Source organism: Patella vulgata, chromosome 3 (assembly GCF_932274485.2).
Source record: "Patella vulgata chromosome 3, xgPatVulg1.2, whole genome shotgun sequence".
In the NCBI taxonomy this organism is placed as follows: Eukaryota; Metazoa; Mollusca; class Gastropoda; family Patellidae; genus Patella; species Patella vulgata.
Genome location: NC_065881.2, coordinates 71,871,625 through 71,893,770, shown reverse-complemented (window position 1 = coordinate 71,893,770; position 22,146 = coordinate 71,871,625). Strand labels below are relative to the sequence as shown.

The 22,146-nt window shown below is 34.3% G+C and overlaps 1 protein-coding gene across 3 annotated transcripts in view; it reads right to left on the bottom strand.

The window, feature by feature from the left end:
- LOC126814738 (uncharacterized) overlaps positions 1-22,146 on the bottom strand; it is a 107,066-nt gene that overhangs the window by 14,645 nt on the left and 70,275 nt on the right. For all 3 annotated transcript variants that reach the window (XM_050540111.2, XM_050540110.1, XM_050540113.2), the window contains 2 exons: positions 18,429-18,806; positions 8,824-8,886 (listed from right to left, as the gene is read on the bottom strand). In XM_050540111.2, coding sequence (XP_050396068.1) covers positions 8,824-8,886; positions 18,429-18,806 — 441 coding nt within the window. The remainder of the gene's footprint in view (positions 1-8,823; positions 8,887-18,428; positions 18,807-22,146) is intronic.

The window sequence follows — 22,146 nt, the reverse complement described above, 5'->3', positions numbered from 1 at the left end:
AGACAAATGTAACCTACACATTTGGTCATCAAAAACACAAAACAAAATCAGGTTTTACTCCATCAAATAAATATAAGATGAAAGTAAAACACCATCTATGCATACATCATAATTTTCACCATGTTTTTTGAACATATAATACATGTTGGTTTAGGTAAAGATAGGTTGCCAGGCAACGAAACATACGCCAGCAGTAGCTAAGTCGTCAGTGCCGTCAACAAGGGTTGTTGCACATTTTTTCTTTGTCAGTAATGAGAACATTTACAACACATGAAAATCTGATTACCAGTAATAACCCATTCAATAATTATCAGAAATCATTAGAATTTGTTTCGTTTGTTTGTCTCATAAACTTAAACAATTTATATTAACTTTATCCTCTAGAGCGTCAACAAGATTTTTCAAAGTGGTCAAGGGTCATAACTCAAGCAGTAATTATTAGAAATCGGTAAAAATCAATAGGTTTCTTCCTCTCATGACCTTAAACACTGTGTATTAATTTAGAGTCAATAGGATATTAAATTTAGCCTCTAGAGCGTCCACAAGATTTTTCAAAGTGATCAAGGGCCACAACTCAGGCAGAAATTATCGGAAATCGCTGAAAATCAATAGGTTTCTTCATCTCATGACCTTACACTCTGTGTATAAATTTAAAGTCAATCGAATATTCACTTTAGCCTCTAGAGCCTCCACAAGATTTTTCAAAGTGATCAAGGGCCATAACTCTGGCAGTAATTATCGGACATCACTGAAAATCAATAGGCTTCTTCGACTCGTGACCTTAAACACTGTTTATAAATTTAAAGTCAATCAGATATTAACTTTAGCCTCTATAGCGACCACAAGGTTTTTCATGTTGATCAAGGGCCATAACTCTGGCAGTCATTAACAGAAATCTCTGAAAATCAATAGGCTTCTTCGTCTCATGACCGTGAACATTGTGTATAAATATTTACTTTAGCCTATAGAGCATCCACAAGTAATTGTGGACGCAGGACTGACGGGGGCTATGACAATATATGACCACATTTCAATGCACTTCTTATGCATACTTAATGCACAGATAGTTATTTCAAGGACTTTGACTACAAATTTAAGCATCATTCAACAGATGAGTAATGGAATGAGATTTGTATGTATTTTCTTTTATACATATTTCATGAGCTCTAAGTCTATGACATACATGTACATCTTAAAGAGATTAAAGCTTCAGGGTCATGTGCAGAAAAATGATAGGGTGAGTCTCTTTTTAATCCAAACTGTAAGATTATCTCATTAAATGTTAAATAATCAATTTGAGTACATTTTAGGGTTAATTAAAGATACATTAGTTACGAGTTTAATAAAGAGTTGGTAATTCTTGCTATAATAATTCAAAAATAGATGATAAAAAAAGAAAATATTGAAAATTTCATTCATATTACTTCAATCTCAGCCAAGTTATCATTGTTTATAGTTTTGACAAGATGTGTGCACAGTGGTAACCAGGGCACTGGTATAATCGGGACTTAGCCTCGCTTTCCCTTTTTAAATTTTTTAAAATGGCAAACCGTTTTAATCTAGTTAAAATCTTGAGTAACCGTTGCCATCGAGAGTAGATTATGGTCTTGTTTTGTTAATAAATGTCTAATTAATAGTTTATGTAACATTTCAGGCCTAAAGAAAGACCTGCAATTGGCAGATTTAGCTCTTGCATAGCGTATGTTTAAGCAGTGAAAAATAGATGATTGGTTGCTTTAATTAGGTCCAAAATAATCAACAAAGTTAAAATTTTATGTCAACAGGATGAAGCAATTGACAGAAATCAAATCACAAGCCTGTTCAGCAAATAGGTGAAACAAAGGGGATCGACATTCCATAATTTAACCGACCTGCACAACATTCTATAAACAGTAACCATATTCTATATCAAATGAAATGAAATGAAATGGGGTTTAACGTCCTACTGTTCTGCTCCTAACCTGGGCTAATGAAGACGGGCATACGCCCATACAGTGTGCTATGAGGGAAATTTTGCCCAGACAGAGGCACTACGGCCTACTCTTATATCGAATTCCAACTGCCAAGGGATCTTTTACGTGCACGCCAATGTGTACACGGGACCTCGGTTTTTCGTCCCATCCGAACGACTAGACAGCTTTCCTTGTCAGCCCCTCCGTCCTGCATCACTGACAAGGGAGAACCACGCCGGAAAATCTGGATGAACTTTCTCGGCCAATGCAGGGATCGAACACCCGACCTCCAGGCTAGCGAGCTAGCGTCTTACCCCCTATTCTATATCAAACCTGGGCCCTTATTCACGAAAAACTTAAACTAAGATACAATTGAAATTTTAAGAAATACTGCAATTCGATTGGCTGACCAGTAAAATCAATTTGCATATATCCAATGAAGTTGCAGTATTTCTTAAAATTTCGGTTGTAACTTAGTTTAAGTTTTCGTGAATAAGGCCCTGGGTTATGATTGATATGTCTGGGAAAAATCTTTACAGTCAACTCTTTAAAGCAGTGAATCTCAACCAGTGTGCCGCAGCACAAGAGATCTTCCTGAGTGTGCCACGAAATTTTGAACGACACACTAAGATTATGCGAAAAACCATGTGATCCCAATTGAGTATTCACTGGTGTCTCCTGACAAGTTCATAGCTGTGTTTTCTTTATTTAGTTTGAGTCATTCTTTGTATCTATGACCGGCCTGACTTATGTTTTTATTTTGCAAAATTCAAATATTTTTCTTATATATTAAGCCAGGTGTGCCGATATGTTTTCATGTGTTTCAAAGTGTGCCGTTGGCAAAAAACGTTGAGAACCACTGCTTTAAAGTATTCTATAATTATAATTACATCTTAAGGAAATATCAAAGTCTAATTATATAAATCTCAGCAGGTATAAAACTTTTATGTCTTGTATGATTGTTGTAGATCCTGATCTGAATATTCCTTTCGGTATAGTCAGCATGACTGGAAGTAAGTCACCTGTCACAGACATTGTCAGGTATAAATTCAGCTTCTGTCAGACACAGCTTCTCTGTCTATTTCCAGTATTTTTCTTGATATTTATAAAAGATGTCCGGCAAAATGTCGGCTACTAGGTCTGTAGTGTGATATTTTGTCAGGTGCAAGTAAAATTGTTATTTCCAGGCCTGGTAGTCAGACTCTGGCTTTCCAAATTTTAATCCCCAAAAATGGAATCCAGTTTTTGAGTAAAATGGAATGAGAGTGTACAGTACTTTTGGCAAGAACAAAAGTTAATACATTTTTGCACCATGAGTTGTTTTTTTTTTTTAGTCACAGTCTATACAAGTGATTTAGATAAGCAATCTCTCTGAATTATACATCTGAATATTTAAACTGTTTCAATGGCATTTAGTAATTGAACTAGAGTATACAGGTCACAATTCTATGGAATACAATTACTGCTTTTTACTGAGCGACGTTTCGACTAGGCTTCTCTAGTCATTATCAAGCTATGATAAAAAATGAAAATATGACAGGACAATATATACATGTACACCACAATGCTAAGTTAATGATGACAAACCAGGGATGTAACTTAATTACGTGTACCTAATGGTAATCTGATTTAATTGTACGCTAATAAGTAATAATACCAATTAACCTAAAAAATTGACTAATTGATTAATGGGTAAGTTGTTGTGGAGTATACACAATGATTAGTGGGTTTTAATAATACAAACGTTGCAAGAAAATGAAAATTGATAACATTTCATCAATTTTCATTTTCTTGCAACGTTTGTATTATTAAAACCCACTAATCATTGTGTATACTCCACAACAACTTACCCATTAATCAATTAGTCAATTTTTTAGGTTAATTGGTATTATTACTTATTAGCGTACAATTAAATCAGATTACCATTAGGTACACGTAATTAAGTTACATCCCTGGTTTGTCATCATTAACTTAGCATTGTGGTGTACATGTATATATTGTCCTGTCATATTTTCATTTTTTATCATAGCTTGATAATGACTAGAGAAGCCTAGTCGAAACGTCGCTCAGTAAAAAGCAGTAATTGTATTCCATAGAATTGTGACCTGTATACTGAATATTTAAACACAGTGAAATAATCATAAATACATTAAAATTCTAAACCAACTAAAAACCCTGAGATCATAACAATCCATAAGACTTTATTTTTATATGAATAATTTACAAGAAAAAAATATCCAACAACATTCCACGGGAGACAATTGTATCCCCTATGGATTGGGACAAAAAATGTAATTTCCTGCTTTAGAAAATTATCTAGTATCTGGTCTAGACATTTGTTAAAATTTAACAGCTTAATGAAAAACTATGATCATGAATACCACCTCCTTAGAGGCTATTATCTTGTTTGTGGGGCATTAGTCTCTAGACGAGTTAAATTTCAAATAAATCTATTTCTGGGACGTTTTTATGGCTCAACATCCCGGAAAAAATATTGTATCCAAGTCGCACTTTTAGACGAATCAAAGGTGGCACATGTTTCAATGAATACAAATGAATGTAAAAGTTTTCCTCATAAAAAACAGCAATATAGATAGTACTGCACCCAACAAACATAAAACACATAGAATACCTGTGACCACATTTCAAATCCTACACATTTCTTGATTCAAAACATCAGATCAGATATAACAATGAATAACAATGCTTCCACTGAGGATGATATCGCAAACAAGGAAATACAAGACAAGGAAAACATTAATTTATGTAGTTGTGTGTGTACACGCCTCTACTCTATGGAAAACTAAACATCTAATTTGATCTGTATCAGGGACTGTACACAGATTTTGGTCAAAAATTATATTTTCATGAAAGCTTCTAGTGGAATTTTATGGTTCTTATATTTTTATCAAATTTCATGATATTTTTATAATGTTTATGTTTTTATCACATTTCATGATTTTTTTGTATATAACTGCACTCACAGTAAATAACTTATCTCTGGTCAATGAACTATAGCCCGTTCAGACGCTTAAGTTGAACTGGTTTAAAAACCCTGGGGATCGCTAAACCAGTTTAACTTAAGTGTCTGAAGCAAATGTGGGGCAAATAAACCAGTTTAAAAAACCCAGCTCGCGACTTGTCTTCGAGAAGGCTTTTTATTTTGAACTGGTTCATCTTAGCCGTCTGAATGGGTTGGCTTAAAACCCCCAGCTCCAGCTTGCTTTGAGCATACACAGTACGCAGTAATTTACATTTCCGTGAAAATATCGGGGTCAGACAGTACCAATGTTATCGAAAGCGTGCGAGAACCGAATAAAGAATATGAAGCTACCCATGCGTAGTTAACTCTAACCTCCGACCGAAGAGGTCAGAATAGTTAAACTGGTTTGGCTTATAGTACGTGTGAACGCAACACGACGCTGTCTTAAAAAAAACAGCGATTATGAACTGGTTTAAAAATAAGCGTCTGAACGGGCTACTAGTGTTCTGCCAGTGTTATGCGGATAAAAATGTCCCACCAGTAGCACTGGTGGTATTAATGGTCTCAGCTTAGTACAGAGTGGGCTGATTTTTTGGGGAAAATGGACCAGTTTGCCAGAGTCTCTTGCAGATTCAATGAACCCAAAAGTTTGTATTGTCAAGTATTGGGTGAAATTATTCCATGCTCATGAGGAAACTCCTGCATACCGTAGCTACATTGCCCAGTATATACTGGTAAGTAGAAAGTGAACATCTTACATTACATGTAAATGATGAACACTGCCTGTCTTTTTGTACTTTATTTCAGAAATACGAATTTTGAGATTATGCGGGCAAATTTTCCTTTGTGTGTCGAATTTCACTTCAAGAGGGGGCAGCATTTTATTGACATGGTGGGCCAATATGATTTTCTAATGCTGAGTGGGCTGATTTTTTGATGCCCCCCCCCCCCCACCACCTTAGAAAATATGTTTGGGCGCCCCTGACTTTCAAATACCAAATGAAAGAGAGCAGCAAGCTGGGGTCATAAAATGACTGCATGATTTTCTTATTAACATCCAGATCTATTAGGATAGAAATTATTATTGGGTGTAGCAATTTATGGTTAATTTTATATTTTGAGAAAAATTTTCTTCTAATGAGAAATAGTGAAATCTTATATTCTTTATATTTTTATTCAGAGTAAATAATGATGAGGGGATGATGGCCTTATATCATTGTTAAATATCAATCAACTAATCATTAATCTGTGACAACTCATTAGTATTACTCAATGACACGATCCGGATTTACAGCTAATGGTTTTGATGAACTCTTAAACGGCAATCTATATACGATGATAATTTTAAGAGTTTTTTCCGCCACTTGTACCCAAAACATTATTGCCCAAATCAAATTTTTAGCATCAGCTTGAGCCTGAAGGCAGACATGATACCACAATGCACCACACGGGGTGTCTGGACCAATCAGCAAACGAGTTGCATTGGCTTTATAGCAACAAGCGGGGGTTTGTTTACATAATATAATGTACAGGTTTAAAAACCTGTCTGTTTTCATTGAAAATTAAATCTTTGGTAATACTTTGGTCATATTTATAAACTAGAGATTCATCGCTTCACAAAGATGCCAAAATCTATCAAAAATGTGCTTCAAATCCCTCTCAAAACTTTGTATTCGTCAGGAGATACTGCAAGTTATAAATAAACTGTTGTTAGACACCAAGTCTATCAGCTCAATTTATTGAGGTGGAGTTCATTTTTCATTACTGACTGTCCATTTATCATACATATTGAGGCACAAGTCAATTCTTAATTATTTTCTGTCAACTAATTTTTCGGCCATCTAATTGCAGAGTTTTTTGTATATTGGCACCCCTCAATGTTCCCAAAACAGCCTAACCATTTGATCAAGAAACAACCGCTCCCTCAGTCAAGCTAGCACACAATCAGCTGGCAGGCAACAGTCGGGTTGCCAGTTAGTGATACCCTGACATTTTTGCCCATATATAACAAATTTGTCATACTTTTATTGGAAATATTCACTCTATAAGTATATTCTGGACAATGTATCTTTACGAAAAAACAAAAAGATTTCTGAATACGGTACTCTTACGAAACATCCAAATAAAGGTTTTTTAAAATATGTTATTGCTATTTTGATCTTATTGGGTCGATAGATAGTATATTTATAGACTCTTTTTTGTCAAAATATCAATTTCGATCACAATCAACATTTTCACTTGTTTTGTCTGTAGCTCATTATAAGATTTTGCACATTCCGACTCATTTGCCAGCACAGGTCAAAGAGAAGAGAAGAATTTTACCTGGACAGGAGTGATGGATGACATTTGAAAATTAACATTAGCACATGTCAAACCACCATATGCAGAGAGTATTTAATTTCTATACTCCAAAGATTTCACTGGGGCCATATATATATATAGGTTCCATTAATATGAAAATACTTTCCAAGCACCTATGCATTTTATCCATTACATGCAATACATACATGTTGAGTCTTCCAACTTCACTTGTTATCACATTAAAATAGATTATTCCTAACATGTTTTATCTTGATAGACAAAGCTTACAGAAAGAAATGGATGGGCTACAATCTTTTACACTGTACAATTCAATATCTATAGGGACAAACCATCAAAGACAACAAGTCTAGTCTGTTAGAGAGGATGATAAGCCTTATGTCCCATGTGACGCTATTGTGGCAAAAAAAAATGTGAAGAATAAAATGCATTTTTTTTATGTCTGGATTCAAATGACTCACAAGTCAGTTTGTACTTCATTAAAAAGTAAAAGTTGTGTTGCTATGGAATAAAACCACTTCCAGTTCCAGACGGCCCATTTTTTTTTATGAATCAAATTGGACAACTATGTCAGGTTCTTCATTAATTGATACACTACACCATCTGTAGCATCTACACTTTCACAAAACCCAATGGTGTGGCTTAATTCAATACTGACACAAAAAAGTATTCATACTGGATTTAAAGGCACATATTAATGTGAGTAACTATTAGGCAGATTCTAAAAACTTTCCAATGCATCTCAAATAATAGATATTGGAAACACAAGAAAAAAAGAAAACATGAAAGAACAACCCTTCTCATCTGAGAACATCATAGCTCACATAACTAACACACTCAAGTAGTACTTTTATAGAGAAACAATAGCACTGTAGTATCCTCTGGTAAAAGACACTCTACTCCTAGAATGAGCAAAAACCAGCTAAAAAAAGGTACACTTTGTATGTAAAATGTTATTACTATTTCGATGGATTGACAGGCAACTAAAGCATACACAATGTTACACTGGCCTCGCATCAATGGAAATTTCTAGTTTTCCAATAATAATTTACTAATCAGATTGTTTATTGCCTTTTTTCCACCAATGGAGTCTGCAGAAATCAGATGTTGAGCACATTTACAAAATGACCAACATCTCTAAAATGTGTTAAATCTGAATGGTAAATCCCACAACTACAGGGGCTTGTTCAGGAATTTGAGGGGGGCCCCAAGATGGAGAGAACGTTGAGTTTGAAGCGAGGTCTGGGGGATTAACCTAAAATTTTATACAATCAGAAGCTCTGCGACAAGATTTCTGTTCATTTAGATGCATATTAGCCAAAGAGTTGAGTAAGGCCAAAACAACGGCAATGTTTCACACATTTGTTTGATGTTATTTTGATGAATGCAGGAGAACAAAATATACTCCCTCTGGCTAAATTCACCAAATTAATCAATGGAAACATCTTTGGTGGTAAATATGAATTTTTTTTTAAATTCAATTCTTCACCATCTTGTAAACCAAATATTACATGAATTAGCTATAAAGAAATACATCAATATATTCCAACTATTTAAATCACAAATTACCTGTGGAGGAAGTATGTCCCTGGCTAGAACACTTTATGTCCGAACTGGAACCCGAGTCACAATCTAAAAGAATAAACAGAATAAGAACAAGCAGTTGCCATGTAAGATACACCCACATTTTGCAAGAGATGGACAGAGAACAAGCTAAAAAAGCGATTTTCGTACAATAAGACCATAACATAACCCAGGATGTTATGGTCCGACGTGTCAATATCAAAAGGAAATGAAATGAAATGGGGTTTAACATCCTACTGTTTAGCTCCAATATCAAAAGGAACCAAGATCTTTGACATGCTTTAACACTATTTGCAAAAAGGGGTGCGGCTATTTTGAAGGAAGTGGTCCGATTTTCATGAAATTTGAACTAAACTGTAATTACCATGCAATGGTGACATATGTAAAAAAAAATTTTTTTTAATCAAATCAAATAAAGATAGCTTGCCAGGCAATGAAACATATGCCCACAGCAGCTAAATCGTCCGGGCAGTCAACAGGAGTTGTTGCATATTGTTATGCTTTTATGAAAACATTTATAACACACTAAAATCTGAATAAGAGTAATAACTCATTTAAGTAATTATCAGAAAATCATTAGAACTTGTTCGGCCCATGCTAACGTTTAGTATACAAAACATTTAATATCATGGATTTAGTTGTTCGAGTTATCAAAATCATTGAAAATCAATATACTTGTTTGTCTCAAGGCCTTAAACTCTGTGTATCAATGTCAATCGAAACGATTATATATAGGCGTAAACACAGTGTATCAATATAAAATCAATCAGATGATAACTATGGACTCTAAAGCATCCACAAGATTTTTCAAAGCAATCAAGGGCAATAACTCTGGCATTAATTATCAGAAATCAGTGCAAATCAATAGGCTTCTTCGTCTCATGACCTTAAACACTGTGTATAAATTTAAAGCCAATCGGATATTAACTTTAGCCTTTAGAGCGTCCACAAGATTTTTCAAAGTGATCAAGGGCCATAACAATGGCATTAATTATCAGACATCTTTGAAAATCACTAGGATTCTTCATCTCATGACCTTAAACACTGTGTATAAATTTAAAGTCAATCGGATATTAACTTTAGCCTCTAGAGCTTCCACAAGATTTTTTAAAGGGATCAAGGGTGAGATGACAATATATGACCACATTTCTATGTGGGCGTATAAAAATTGTGACCTCTAGAGGAGCCATAATCCATGAAGTTATAGTCTGGTATGCACAAATTAGGGTTGTAAAAATCCACTAGCCCCTCAATCTGAAAAATATCCAACTCTTATTTCTTCAATCCAAGTTAATACACATCAGTTTAATTTTTCTGTTCAACAAACTGCTTCGGAGCTACATGTAAAATGGCACTTTTGTTCTTTTGGCGGGAAAAAACGAGTCATGTGGGCAAAAACAATAACATGGAGATCATACCTGTAGGGGGTTGGGATGGTCTAGAGTGTCGCGCTTCGAGCTCTGGCTTGCTGTCGTGGTTTCGAACCCATGAGTGAGCGTATGTGGCTTGGAGATAGGGGCACTTAGGGTACTCTGGTTTCCTCCCACATGAAAGACCCTTGAGCGTGGGTTAAGATAATAAAAATGAAAATATGACAACTTGTCTGCGAAGAGGACGTTAAACACCAAGCACAACAACCACACCCGTATATGGGTGTCGACAGTGCTCACTCTGGGTTTCTTTTTTTTTTCTGCCAATTTCTCATTTTAATTTATTAGCCATATATTTTTTCCGCCCCCCCCACCCAAAGTATCTATTATATTTTTTCAGTAATATATACAATATACATATGATATTATAATTTACAAAATGCCTCTCTGCTTTGCAGAAGCCTTTTTTTTTAAAAACTATTTCAACATCTGGGGTAACCACTTTAAGATTTTATGATTTTAGAAATTTTTCTCTGTCGCGAACTTTTGAGGTAAACTAAAATGCAGACCTATTGCAGAAGCTGATATTGCTTCAACATTCAAGGATGTAATAATATTAGATGGACGAGAGCTGATCATGTCAGTATCATCTGTAGACTTGGAGCATTTTGGTGGTGACATACTAAATAAAATCTGACATTCTTCTATCGGACGTTGACGAAGGATGTTCAATTTTTCGCTGTGACCCATGACACGTGATTTGATGATAACTGACTTTCGACAACCCAAAGAATATATTATACGCATTTATAAACTTGGAACAACAAACCTGGCTTCATTTATTAACGATACGGGCAACAGGAGTAAGAAAAAGATAAAACAGACGTCATAATCCAATATTCCTGAACGAAATGAGTATTATTCAGTGTCCGCCATTTTGAATATATAGAAACCGTCATGAAGTCACCGATTCGTAATTGAAGACAAATAATTAAATCTTTTGTCTCTTAATTAGTTTATTCCTACTCTTACTGTAAATAGTAATCAACACTAATCCAAGATTGATTAATAGACAAAAGATATATCTATTATTGGTACCCAATTGATTGATAACTGACTCGGCCAAGTGCAATAGACTGTAACGACCGTGTGTATGCACGTCGTGGAAATCAAAGCTTTGTGGCAAGAAAAATTTATCGCCACGGTCAAAAAAGAATCGCCATACAGGAAAAAGTTATCGCCAAAAATTTCGCCAGACACAATATTTTATCGCAAAAAATATATTTTTATCGCAATTTCCGGAAATGGCGATCGACAGCGTGAGCGCTGGGTTTCGATGCTACGCCGATGTAATTTTAATATACTGTTTTATGAAAAAGATATACGATGTTTCGACATAACAAACTATTCATATCATGGGCAATTATCTTTCATTTTCTGCCGTATAAACGAAGACACATAATTTTGGAGGAATATTAGTGCCGTGGATTTGAAACAGGTACGGGTCGGTACACTTTCATTCTATCGTATGACGAAAACACACAATTTTGCACTAATATCATTGACATAAATTTGAATACCGTACGAGAATTAAATATGAAAGATAGCGAGGTGCACATATTTTTTTGTATTCATAACACATGCTATATGACATAAAATTATGTGTAGTAGACCTCTATTAGAGGGAATGGATGCTTATTGACACTATTTTGTGAAGCTCAAAAACGACTTCTTGCTACCTAATTCTGGACTCTATTAACCACAACAAAAAATGTCTGTATATTCCGTACATGTCCTATGCTATTTTACAAATGTCCGAAAGCGTCCGACCTGGAATATGCTCAATTGGACATCAAGATATGGTGAATTATATTCCAAATTCCAAAATTAATATAGTGTAATGAGTGAAATATCTACCAATCAACCCGATTATCATTGATAATAGGCTGGATTGATTAGGTAATTAAGTTTATCAGCGTATTTATGGTGTTATACTGCCTATACACCTACCATAATCAACTACTTAATCTGCCTTGATTGGCTGAATTAATCCTTCGTCGGACAATTCATCAATCCAATCCTGAACAGAAGTCATTGCTTCTCCTTTGTCGGACAATGTATCAATCTTTTAAGAGTGATTATAAACTTTATCTACGTGATTAATCCATGGTTTCTCCACTGTCGGACATTTTAATCTCTTAAGTCATATATGTCACATATCCTAATAGTATATACATGTAACACCCCAAATCAATATATCCGATAACTTGTCTGCGATATCACTTCAGCATAAGCGGATGTTAAATAAAGCTATTTCACACTCACATCTGATAAATACTTCACAGTGCAAGCACATGGTTATAATAATACAATAACTGAAACGAAAGTAGAAATCTCACGAGACGCATGAAATTAAGTGATGGAAACTTGACAATTTTGAGAAGACTGATGTCAGAGCAAGGATTCTATTTTGATGGCATTTTCTCGGATCTATAATAGTATTTTGAATGGGGTTTAGGTTTTGAAATAATGAAATGTCAACAAATATTTTGATTGGAATAGTGTGAGTAGTTAATTGTTTTAGACGATAGTGCGTGCAAAAGTCTACTGTCAAAGTAATTTGAAACAGGTACAAGGTGACCGTAGTCGGCACGCTTTCATTCTATAGAGTATAGTATTATGACAACATGTAATTTTAAAGGAATATTACTGACATATAAATTGAATACAGCACAGGAACTAAATATGAAAATAACAAGGTGCACTATTTTTTTAGGTGTGTGAATTTGAAACAGGTACGGGTTGGCAGTATTCAGCACCCTTAAATTCTATCATACTACGACAACAAGTAGGAATATTACTGACATAAATTTGAATACCACACGGGAAATAAATATGACAAGCCAACAGTGAGGCTGATGTCCCCCGCCGAAATAGGAAAATAATTAGAGAGTTATTGTGTTCCAAAGTCTCAGCAAATCAAATTGCTTATCGCTCTGCTTAATCTGAGCAGAAAATGCTCATTATCGATCTTAGTCAAGGTATTACTGTAATGAAACTATACACCAAGTTTCATCACTCTCACTTAATTAGAACTAAAGTTATAGTGTCCCAAAGCATCAACCAATCAAATTGTTTATCTACTTAATTAGAACTAAAGTTATAGTGTCCCAAAGCATCAACCAATCAAATTGTTTATCTCTGCTTACCCTAAGCGGAACGGACAGACAAACAGACAGACGGACGAACCCATTTTAATAGTTCCCTGCTTTCTTCGAAAGGCGGGGGACAATAAGCATGAACATTTACTCAGTTATCGTGTCCCAAAGCATCAACCAATCAAATTGCTTATCTCTGCTTACCCTAAGCGGAAAATGCTCATCTTCGAACTCCATCAAGGCATTGACCTAATAAACACATACACCAAGTTTGAACATTCTAGCTCAATTAGGAAGAGAGTTATTGTGTCCCAAAAAGTGTGACGGACAGACAGACGGACGAACCCATTTTAATAGTCCCCTGCTTTCTTCGAAAGGCGGGGGACAAAAAATAATGAGGTGCACCTATTTTTTATTATGTACGAATTTGAATATTTTGTCGACACATGATTTTTAATTGTGGTCTGAATTCGTCTGCTTAACGATAAGAGTTATGCCCCTTTATTTTCAGTAAAAATGTCCTACTGGAAATATTTTGGAATGGCAACACTGGTTTCAACATCGGTAATAAGGCGGTAAGTGACCTATCTGTAGAAATCAGTATTGACCGATACACAGCCATTTTGTCGATACTTTAAAATATTATTCAAATTGTGAGTCACCCGGCCATTTAATCTTAATAGCAGTGTGTGAATATTTAGACATAATACAAGGCTCCACGCTAAGAGGCCATAATAGGCGGTTATATTTTCAACTACATAAATAGAAAAAGCCGGGATAGTGTCATGTAACATTGACAAAGACAGAAGCTATCACCGTTAGCTATGATGAACCATTCTACTGGCACCGACTAATTTAGGGATTTATACTGTAATCAACATTTAATAAATCATAATCTCAATCATACGGCCAGTGGTCGAAATTCAACACAGCATACAACTAGTGCTACCGCAAAATAAAAATACATTAAATTGTGCCGTTGTCTAAGTATCAAGTGTTCATGTAATAAAAATGACATACTAGATGGTTTTCTACCTAAACAGATAGGTTGCCAGGTAAGGAAATGTATGCCCAAAGCAGCTCAATCGTTTCGTAGGTAATAAGGAGTAGTTACAAGACACTGATATTCACATTTAATAAATTTTTATAGATTTACAATATCTATTGCACAATAGGTGGGCATCGGCAAACTTGATCATATTAATACATGTAGGTCTAAACTATTACTATTAGTGATATGCTTTTAAGTTAAGGTTTGTTAATTCATTCATTCTTGGCATTTCATTTCTTCATCTTTCCCTACTTTGACCGGTGACGAAGTGACATCTTCTAATCAGGTAGATTTGATAATTTGTTCTGACATAATTATTAAAAGGATAAAATTGGTGCCAATCATTATCACATATGTGATAGAGCTGGTTAAACACATTCCAAATATAATTTTAACAAAGAGATCATTGCTACGATAGCTGAGTAATACAGGTTTCCTGAATCGGAAGTGACGAACTCCAAAGGAAAACACAAGTCATATCTCTAAATAACTGACTGATGTGACGAGTGATAACAGATACACTGCCAAATTTCTGCTCATTAATAATTCCTTCGAAGACCAAAAGTTGTTATATGGGACTGTAAGAGGATACCTGACAATTCATAGAAAGAATTGATTGCCACTAGATAAGAGAACCCGAAAGAAAAACAGAAAAAGTCCGTGCATTACCATGTTTTTATAAGGTATAGAATGAAAATAAACAAGGGAATGTACGGACTGTTACTGTTTCTATTTTTCTCGTGTTCTCTTATCTAATGACATTAATTATATTTGGAACGTGTTTAATTAGTTCTATGACATATGTGATAATGACTGACACCAATAATGTCCTTTAAAAGCATACCGTTGGATTCTTTAATACAAAATAAGATATGTTATTTAACTTTGATCCCATCGGCACATGGCATTGTGATACATAAATACTTTTATTATTTTCTCTATTTTTATCAAACCATTTAAATTATTAGTGTCCTTGTTTCCTTTTGAAACTGTGTTTATATGATAGAGTGTCCTGGTTAAAGCCAGATTTTGCGAAGCAAACAAATTAATAATTCAACAGTTATTTAGAACCTATTAATAAGTTTTGTGGTCTTTCTTAAATGAAGAACATATTTTTAAAATGATACAGCTCTATTACGTATCAATATAAATATCGCGGGAAGGTATCTATACATATTGGCGTATCGATATATCGACACAGCCCTAGTAAAGCCAGTGTCAATCAGTAGGTACCTGATGATTGAGGCTCATGTCAACAGTTTTGGGATCGTTGGTCACCGAGTCCTAGTCATGTAAATAAAATATTTTAAGAATTTAAAGACATTTATGTCTTCTGTGAATTTTATTACCAATGACAAGTGCCTTATATAGTATGTATGTGGTCTTTGGTTAAAGAAAATAATGTTGCAGCTCCAATTCCTTGGTTTGAATGATATGATATGTTTTATAACTTCCTGTTTCACAGATGGACTTTGTATACTTGTCACATTCTAGCCTAGTTTATTATCACCTACAGTGTTCTGTTTATCCATAAATAGTGAATTTTAATGCGTCAATTCATTGTTTATATTTAAAGGCAAACAAATTATAGTTTTACAAACATTACAGGACAAATCTCACTTAATTAGAATCATAGTTAATGTGTTCCAAAGTCTCGACCAATCAAATTGCTTATCGCTCCGCTTACCCTGAGCAGAAAATGCTAATTTTCAAACTTAGCCAAAGTATTGATATAACGAAACTATACACAAAGTTTCATCACTCTCACTTAATCAGAACTAAAGTTATCGAGTCCTAAAGCATCAACCAATCAAATTGCTAATCTCTGCTTACCCTAAGCAGAAAATGGCCATCTTCAAACTCCATCAAGGTATTTACACACCTACACCAAGTTTGAACACTTTAGCCCAATTAGAAGGAGAGTTATTTAGTCCCAAAAAATGTGACAGACCCATATTAATAGTCCCCCGCTTTTTTTTTTTTTTTTCGAAAGGCAGGGGACAATAATATGTAGGACATTGATATTTCAGAATGACATTTCAGATTTAGTGTGGTTCTCCTATTACAGTATATTTGATATTCCAATCGCTATCATAATAGTACCTCATTTGTCTAACCTATTTTTAAATACAAATAAATTAATAAATATATGTAGTACATTGATATTTCAGAATGACATTTCAGGACTTTTGTATATTTACTGGTATTCTATCATAAGTTTTATTGTGTAACCTTAAGTATTTTAAACATACATTAATAATGTCATTATACAAGTTGCCATGAGTTGCACTAGATGGCGTTTAGTAACTGAACTAGAAAAACTTGGCAATATTTCGACTAAATCTTTGTTCACATTGATATTACACAAAGCAAATTACAAGCACAAAACAGTTTCAGATTACCGTTAGTGTGCAACAACATCAAATGGATAAGTCCATTTTGGTAGCACCGCAAATATATGTCACTTTTAATGTACATACGAATGCACTGTTAACATTTTCACATCTGTGATATCTTGTGAGAAGCAGCACACCAGGGATTAAGGAATCACTGCATTCGCAATGGAATCTCTACCCATACCTTCAGAACAAGATCCTACTTTTTAACCAGAGCAAATCGACCATTATCTTTGGATATTAATTTAAATATAAACCAACAGAAGATTCTCTAGAGTCTTCATCAAGCAATAATACCACTGGACTATTCAAAAATAATTGTGACAAGAGCAGGTGTGGAGGTTATAAAAGTTTAAAAGGGTCAAAGTATCACATTTAGGTTTATAGTTTGGACCTATGTAACCTAATCCATGTAATGTTCACAATTAGCGCATTGAGTCAATTAGAAACACAAAAAGGTGCTAATTCATTCTGGGGATAATGTACAAAATTGACTCAACTGGTTGATGTAGTGATATTAAAAGAATATATAATCATTATTAAGTGGAATCTATCAAGGTAGAATAACACAGATCAGGATGTAGTGTCTAGACATATGACATATCACACCTTTTTTCTCTATCCAATCAAAGTAATCTATTTTAACACAGTCCGTAAACTGACACAGTTCAAAAGCAGATCACCAACAAGTATATAATCAGTTTGAGTAAAAAATGCTTTAACGACTGGATAAACCAACCAACAAAGAGGCTGATATTATCGTAATTAAAAGCAGAAAGTCAAGTAATGAAATTATACCCCAAGTTTATGACTCTCATGTATTCCAAAGCATCGACAAATCAAATTGCTTATTCTTTTTTTTAGAGTAAGCAGAAATTTCAAACTCTCAACCACTTAAATTGCTTATCTCTGCTTAGCCTAAGCACAAAATCCTCATGATCGAACTCAGTCAAGACATTAATCTAATAAACACCTATACCAATTTGAATGAACATTCCATCTCAATTAAAAGCAGTGTTATACATTTATAATTGGGGGGGGGGGGGGACGAATGGTTAGCACGTGCATGTTGTATCATAAGGTCTGTCATTGAGTCAACTGGCGTGGTTTCGAATCCCTGGTTGTACATGACAAGGAGTAGGGTCGCCTGTCCAACCTCGTGGGTTTTCTCCGGGTCCTCCAGTTTCCTTCCACTGCTAAAGACCCCTATGCGCAAATTAAATTGAACCACGTTTTAGTCCTGAAATGACCTAGTTTGTGTCGAGTGGACGTTAAATTCCATTTCTCTCTCTCTCTCTTAAACACTTGTAATGATACGGACAGACATACTGATGGATAAAGATACAGACAGATTACTCATCTTTAATAGTCCCCTGCTTTCGTTGAAAGGCAGAAAAAAATTAACAAATGCTGCAAACTCACAACATCTAGGTCTAATCTTTAAGTCTGGCAAGTGTGCTAGGTTTATTATCAATGGTTTTTGGTAAAAGTTCCAGAAACAAGCCATCAACAGGATGAAATGTCCCACATTTCAAGAAATACTAAATGACCAGATTTTCCTATTTTACAAAGATCTCTTGTTGTGAGTGAAATATATTAAATATATATTACTTACTATTTTCAGGAAAAAAATGATAAAATATGTGAAAGCCACTCTTATGTCCTTTCTTCCATGTAAATATTATTCTTAACGAATTTGAGTTTGAACGAAAGACTTGTGGGGCATATGAATTATTTTTCTGCCAACAAACTGTTTCTGATTTCACTTCATGACCGTGCATCATATCTTTAATCTCCACTTCTGGCAGACAGGAATTATGGGTATTATTAGAAACAATAAACCCAGAGATTTGTGTAAAGTTTAATCTAATTTGATATTTTTCTGGAGCATCTATTTCATAACGACAACTTCTTAAATGTCCTTTTTTCTCTAGTTCCATAGAAAGAGCTTTGATTTCACCGGTTTTGTTGGAGAAAGTAAAACTGCAATCAGCTGGAAAGAAAAAAGAAAAGAAAATCAATATGATAAAATCAATAACAACCTTTTATTATAACATTCTCAACATTGGACACAAAAATAAAAGAAAATTAAATATTAAAATTTTGAAAACAAAGAATTTCATTGGCAGTAGTACTATTTCGGAAGTTCTGCATTCATTTGCTGCGGTATATTCGAAGACACGTAATTCTAAAGGAATATTATGGTTGTGAATTTGATGCCAAAGCAGGATCGGCAAGCTTTCATTCAACATATTACGAAAATGCTTAATTTTGTAGGACATCTACTGACATAAATTTGAATGCCGTACGGGAATTAAGTGTGAAAAATAGCGAGGTCACCAATTTTTATTAGGTACGGGATTTGAATATTTTGTTGACATGTGATTTTTAATTGTGGTATGAATTGAATACTGTACGGGAATTAAATATGAAAAATAGCGAGGTTCACCTATTTTTATTACGTACAGGATTTGAATATTTTGACATGTGACTTTTAATTGTGGTACGAATTTGTCTGCTTAAATAACGATAAGAGTTATGCCCCTTTATTTTTGGTAAAATGTCCGACAAGAAAAAATTTGAAATCCCATCACTGGGCAGTACATGTCATAATTGCATCATATGTTCCATGACTTTTAGGAGCCACAGTGGCTTAGTGTGTAATGTGCTGGATCGCAAACCAAGGGGTCTCAGGAGGCTTACTCCCAGTGTTCTACTGGATTTTTCATTGTGGAGGCCCTTGCAAGAACAGCGTGTACATGTAGTCATTCAGCTCAGGCAAACAACAGAGCTCCCTTGTACACGATGGCGTGCACGTAAAAAGAAACCTTGACAGTTGAAATTTGTATGGACAAAATTTCCCCACATATCACACTCAAGGGCAGATGCCAGTTTGTGTTAATCGAGTTGATGTACAAAAGTAGGACGTTAAACCCCACTTTAATTTATTTCCTACAAAAAAATAAGAATAATGGAACCTAATGTTAACTTTTACAGACATATAATATAACAGCATGAAGCCATTGTAGTGTTTCGCTCAGTTCTATAGGCCTATTCTATATATTTGTCAGTACATGTATGGTACAATTTCATCAGGCAACGAAACATACGCCCACAGCAGCTAAATCGTCCGGGCAGTCAACAAGAGTTGTCGCATATTTTTACTTTTTTTCGGTAATGAAATATTTATAATACACTAAAATCTGATTAAGAGTAACAACTCATTAAGTTATTATTAGAAAATCATTAGAATTTGTTGGGGTTTTTTAAAGTTCTGCCCCATGCTAACGTTTAGTATACGAAACATTTAATATCATGGATTTAGCTGTTCAAGTTATCAAAATTGGTCTCAACACCTTAAACTCTGTGTATAAATCTGAAGTCAATCAGATGATAACTTTAGCCTCTAGAGCATCACAAGATATTTTGAAGTGATCAAGGGCCATATTAACTCTGGCTGTAATTATTGGAAATTGCTGAAAATCAAAAGGCTTCTTCGTCTCATGACCTTAAACACTGTATCAATTAAATTTAAAGTCAATCAGACATTAACTTTAGCCTCTAGAGCATTCACAAGATTTTTTGAAGTGATCAAGGGCCAGAACTCTGGCAGTAATTATCAGAAATTGCTGAAAATCAATAGGCTTCTTCGTCTCATGACCTTAAACACTGTGTATAAATTTAAAGTCAATCGGATATTAACTTTAGCCTCTAGAGCGTCCACAAGCAATTTTGGACGCCGGACAGACGACGGGGGTGCCGACAATATACGACATTTCAATGTGGACGTATAAAAACCTTAAGCTTATTATTAGAAACTCATCCACATATAGCACCAGCTTATATGATTAAATTATACAAAATCATCTAACTAGCCAACACAGCAATATAGTCTAGTTCAGTTTAAACTCTTCATTGTGTTTCCATGAAAATTATTGATAAGGTGGAAAACTTTTTCTGAATAAAATGAATTAAACAAAAAAAAAATAGAGAAGTGAAATCAAGTCACGATCATATCAATTCGCTCAATATTTCGTCATGACATTAAATTTATTCTCAATATTTAAACTATAATCTGTGATTAGAGTCCCTTGAAATTTCATGCTGTCTGCATTAAGATGTCTACAGAATGAATCACTGTCTAATCATGTGATTTATTTTTAATATAAAGCTTATTACATGGTTGATATTCGTTAATATTTCAATTATCATGACCTGCAGATTGACAAAACCATGTTACATAGTTTCCTGAAATTAATTTCTTCAATTAAACTTAAGATTAGCTATCTATTGTTGGTTTGTGTGTAACAAAATCAGTATTCTTGTTTAACAAAGCGACTTTGAATAAAGTTCATATTGGGATATACAATTCAAAACGAAATCACATTCTAATCAGATGAAATCAGAGTATATTAAGTACCAGTCCTGAATGCAGACTTGAGATGAATCAACTGATATTTTGAAGAATGTAAACTTCTAGCATGCCAGGCCTTGCCAGACACTTCAACACAAAGACCACATATCAAAGCAAAGAAATCAAATTTCAAATATTCTAAAAATACAATTTTATTACTGACATTTCGACTCCTACTTAAAAACCTAAACCCCCCCAAAATCGCAGACAATCTGAATTACTAAAATCCTTCCTACTTATAATGTCTTTTTTTTAATGTCAACTACTGTCTGCCCTGGCCTGGCGTTCAAGACTCTTGAGTCACAGACAATTAGTCTCAGACGATACTTATAGAATTTCCATTTTAAGTAATGGTACAGCTTGCTTCCTTTATACATGTATAAACAGTTCGAGTCAAACCATTATCACAAATTGGAACCAAATTTTTCTTTTACACAAAATTAATATCTCTTCGTAAGCTTTATAGACTTTATTACTTTTAGAATTATTAAACTTTGAACAAGTATGTTAAGGATAGTATACTTTAAAATGGAAGTCCCATCCATTATGAGAAATCAACATGAACTTAAAGACAGTGTATAATGGTAAAGGGTACTGCGTCTAGTCATAGTAGTCGTGACATTCTGTCTAGACTTCATGACATTACGAACTGGTCATGTTTAATTAAACCATTGTGCCTAAATTCATGTTAATCATGAGACTATCCACAATGTGTCTTGACATTATGCCTATCTATAGTGCAGTAGTTTAAAGGTACAATATTCAAACAGAAAGTTGGTCAAGAAATTACTTAATTACGAATTCTATTTATCGGATAAAAATTGTAAAATTCTTCCATACAAACAGCCTATTCTTCATGTAGTTTTGTATATTAATTATAGACAGACATCATATAATTGTTTATTTTCAAAACATTGAT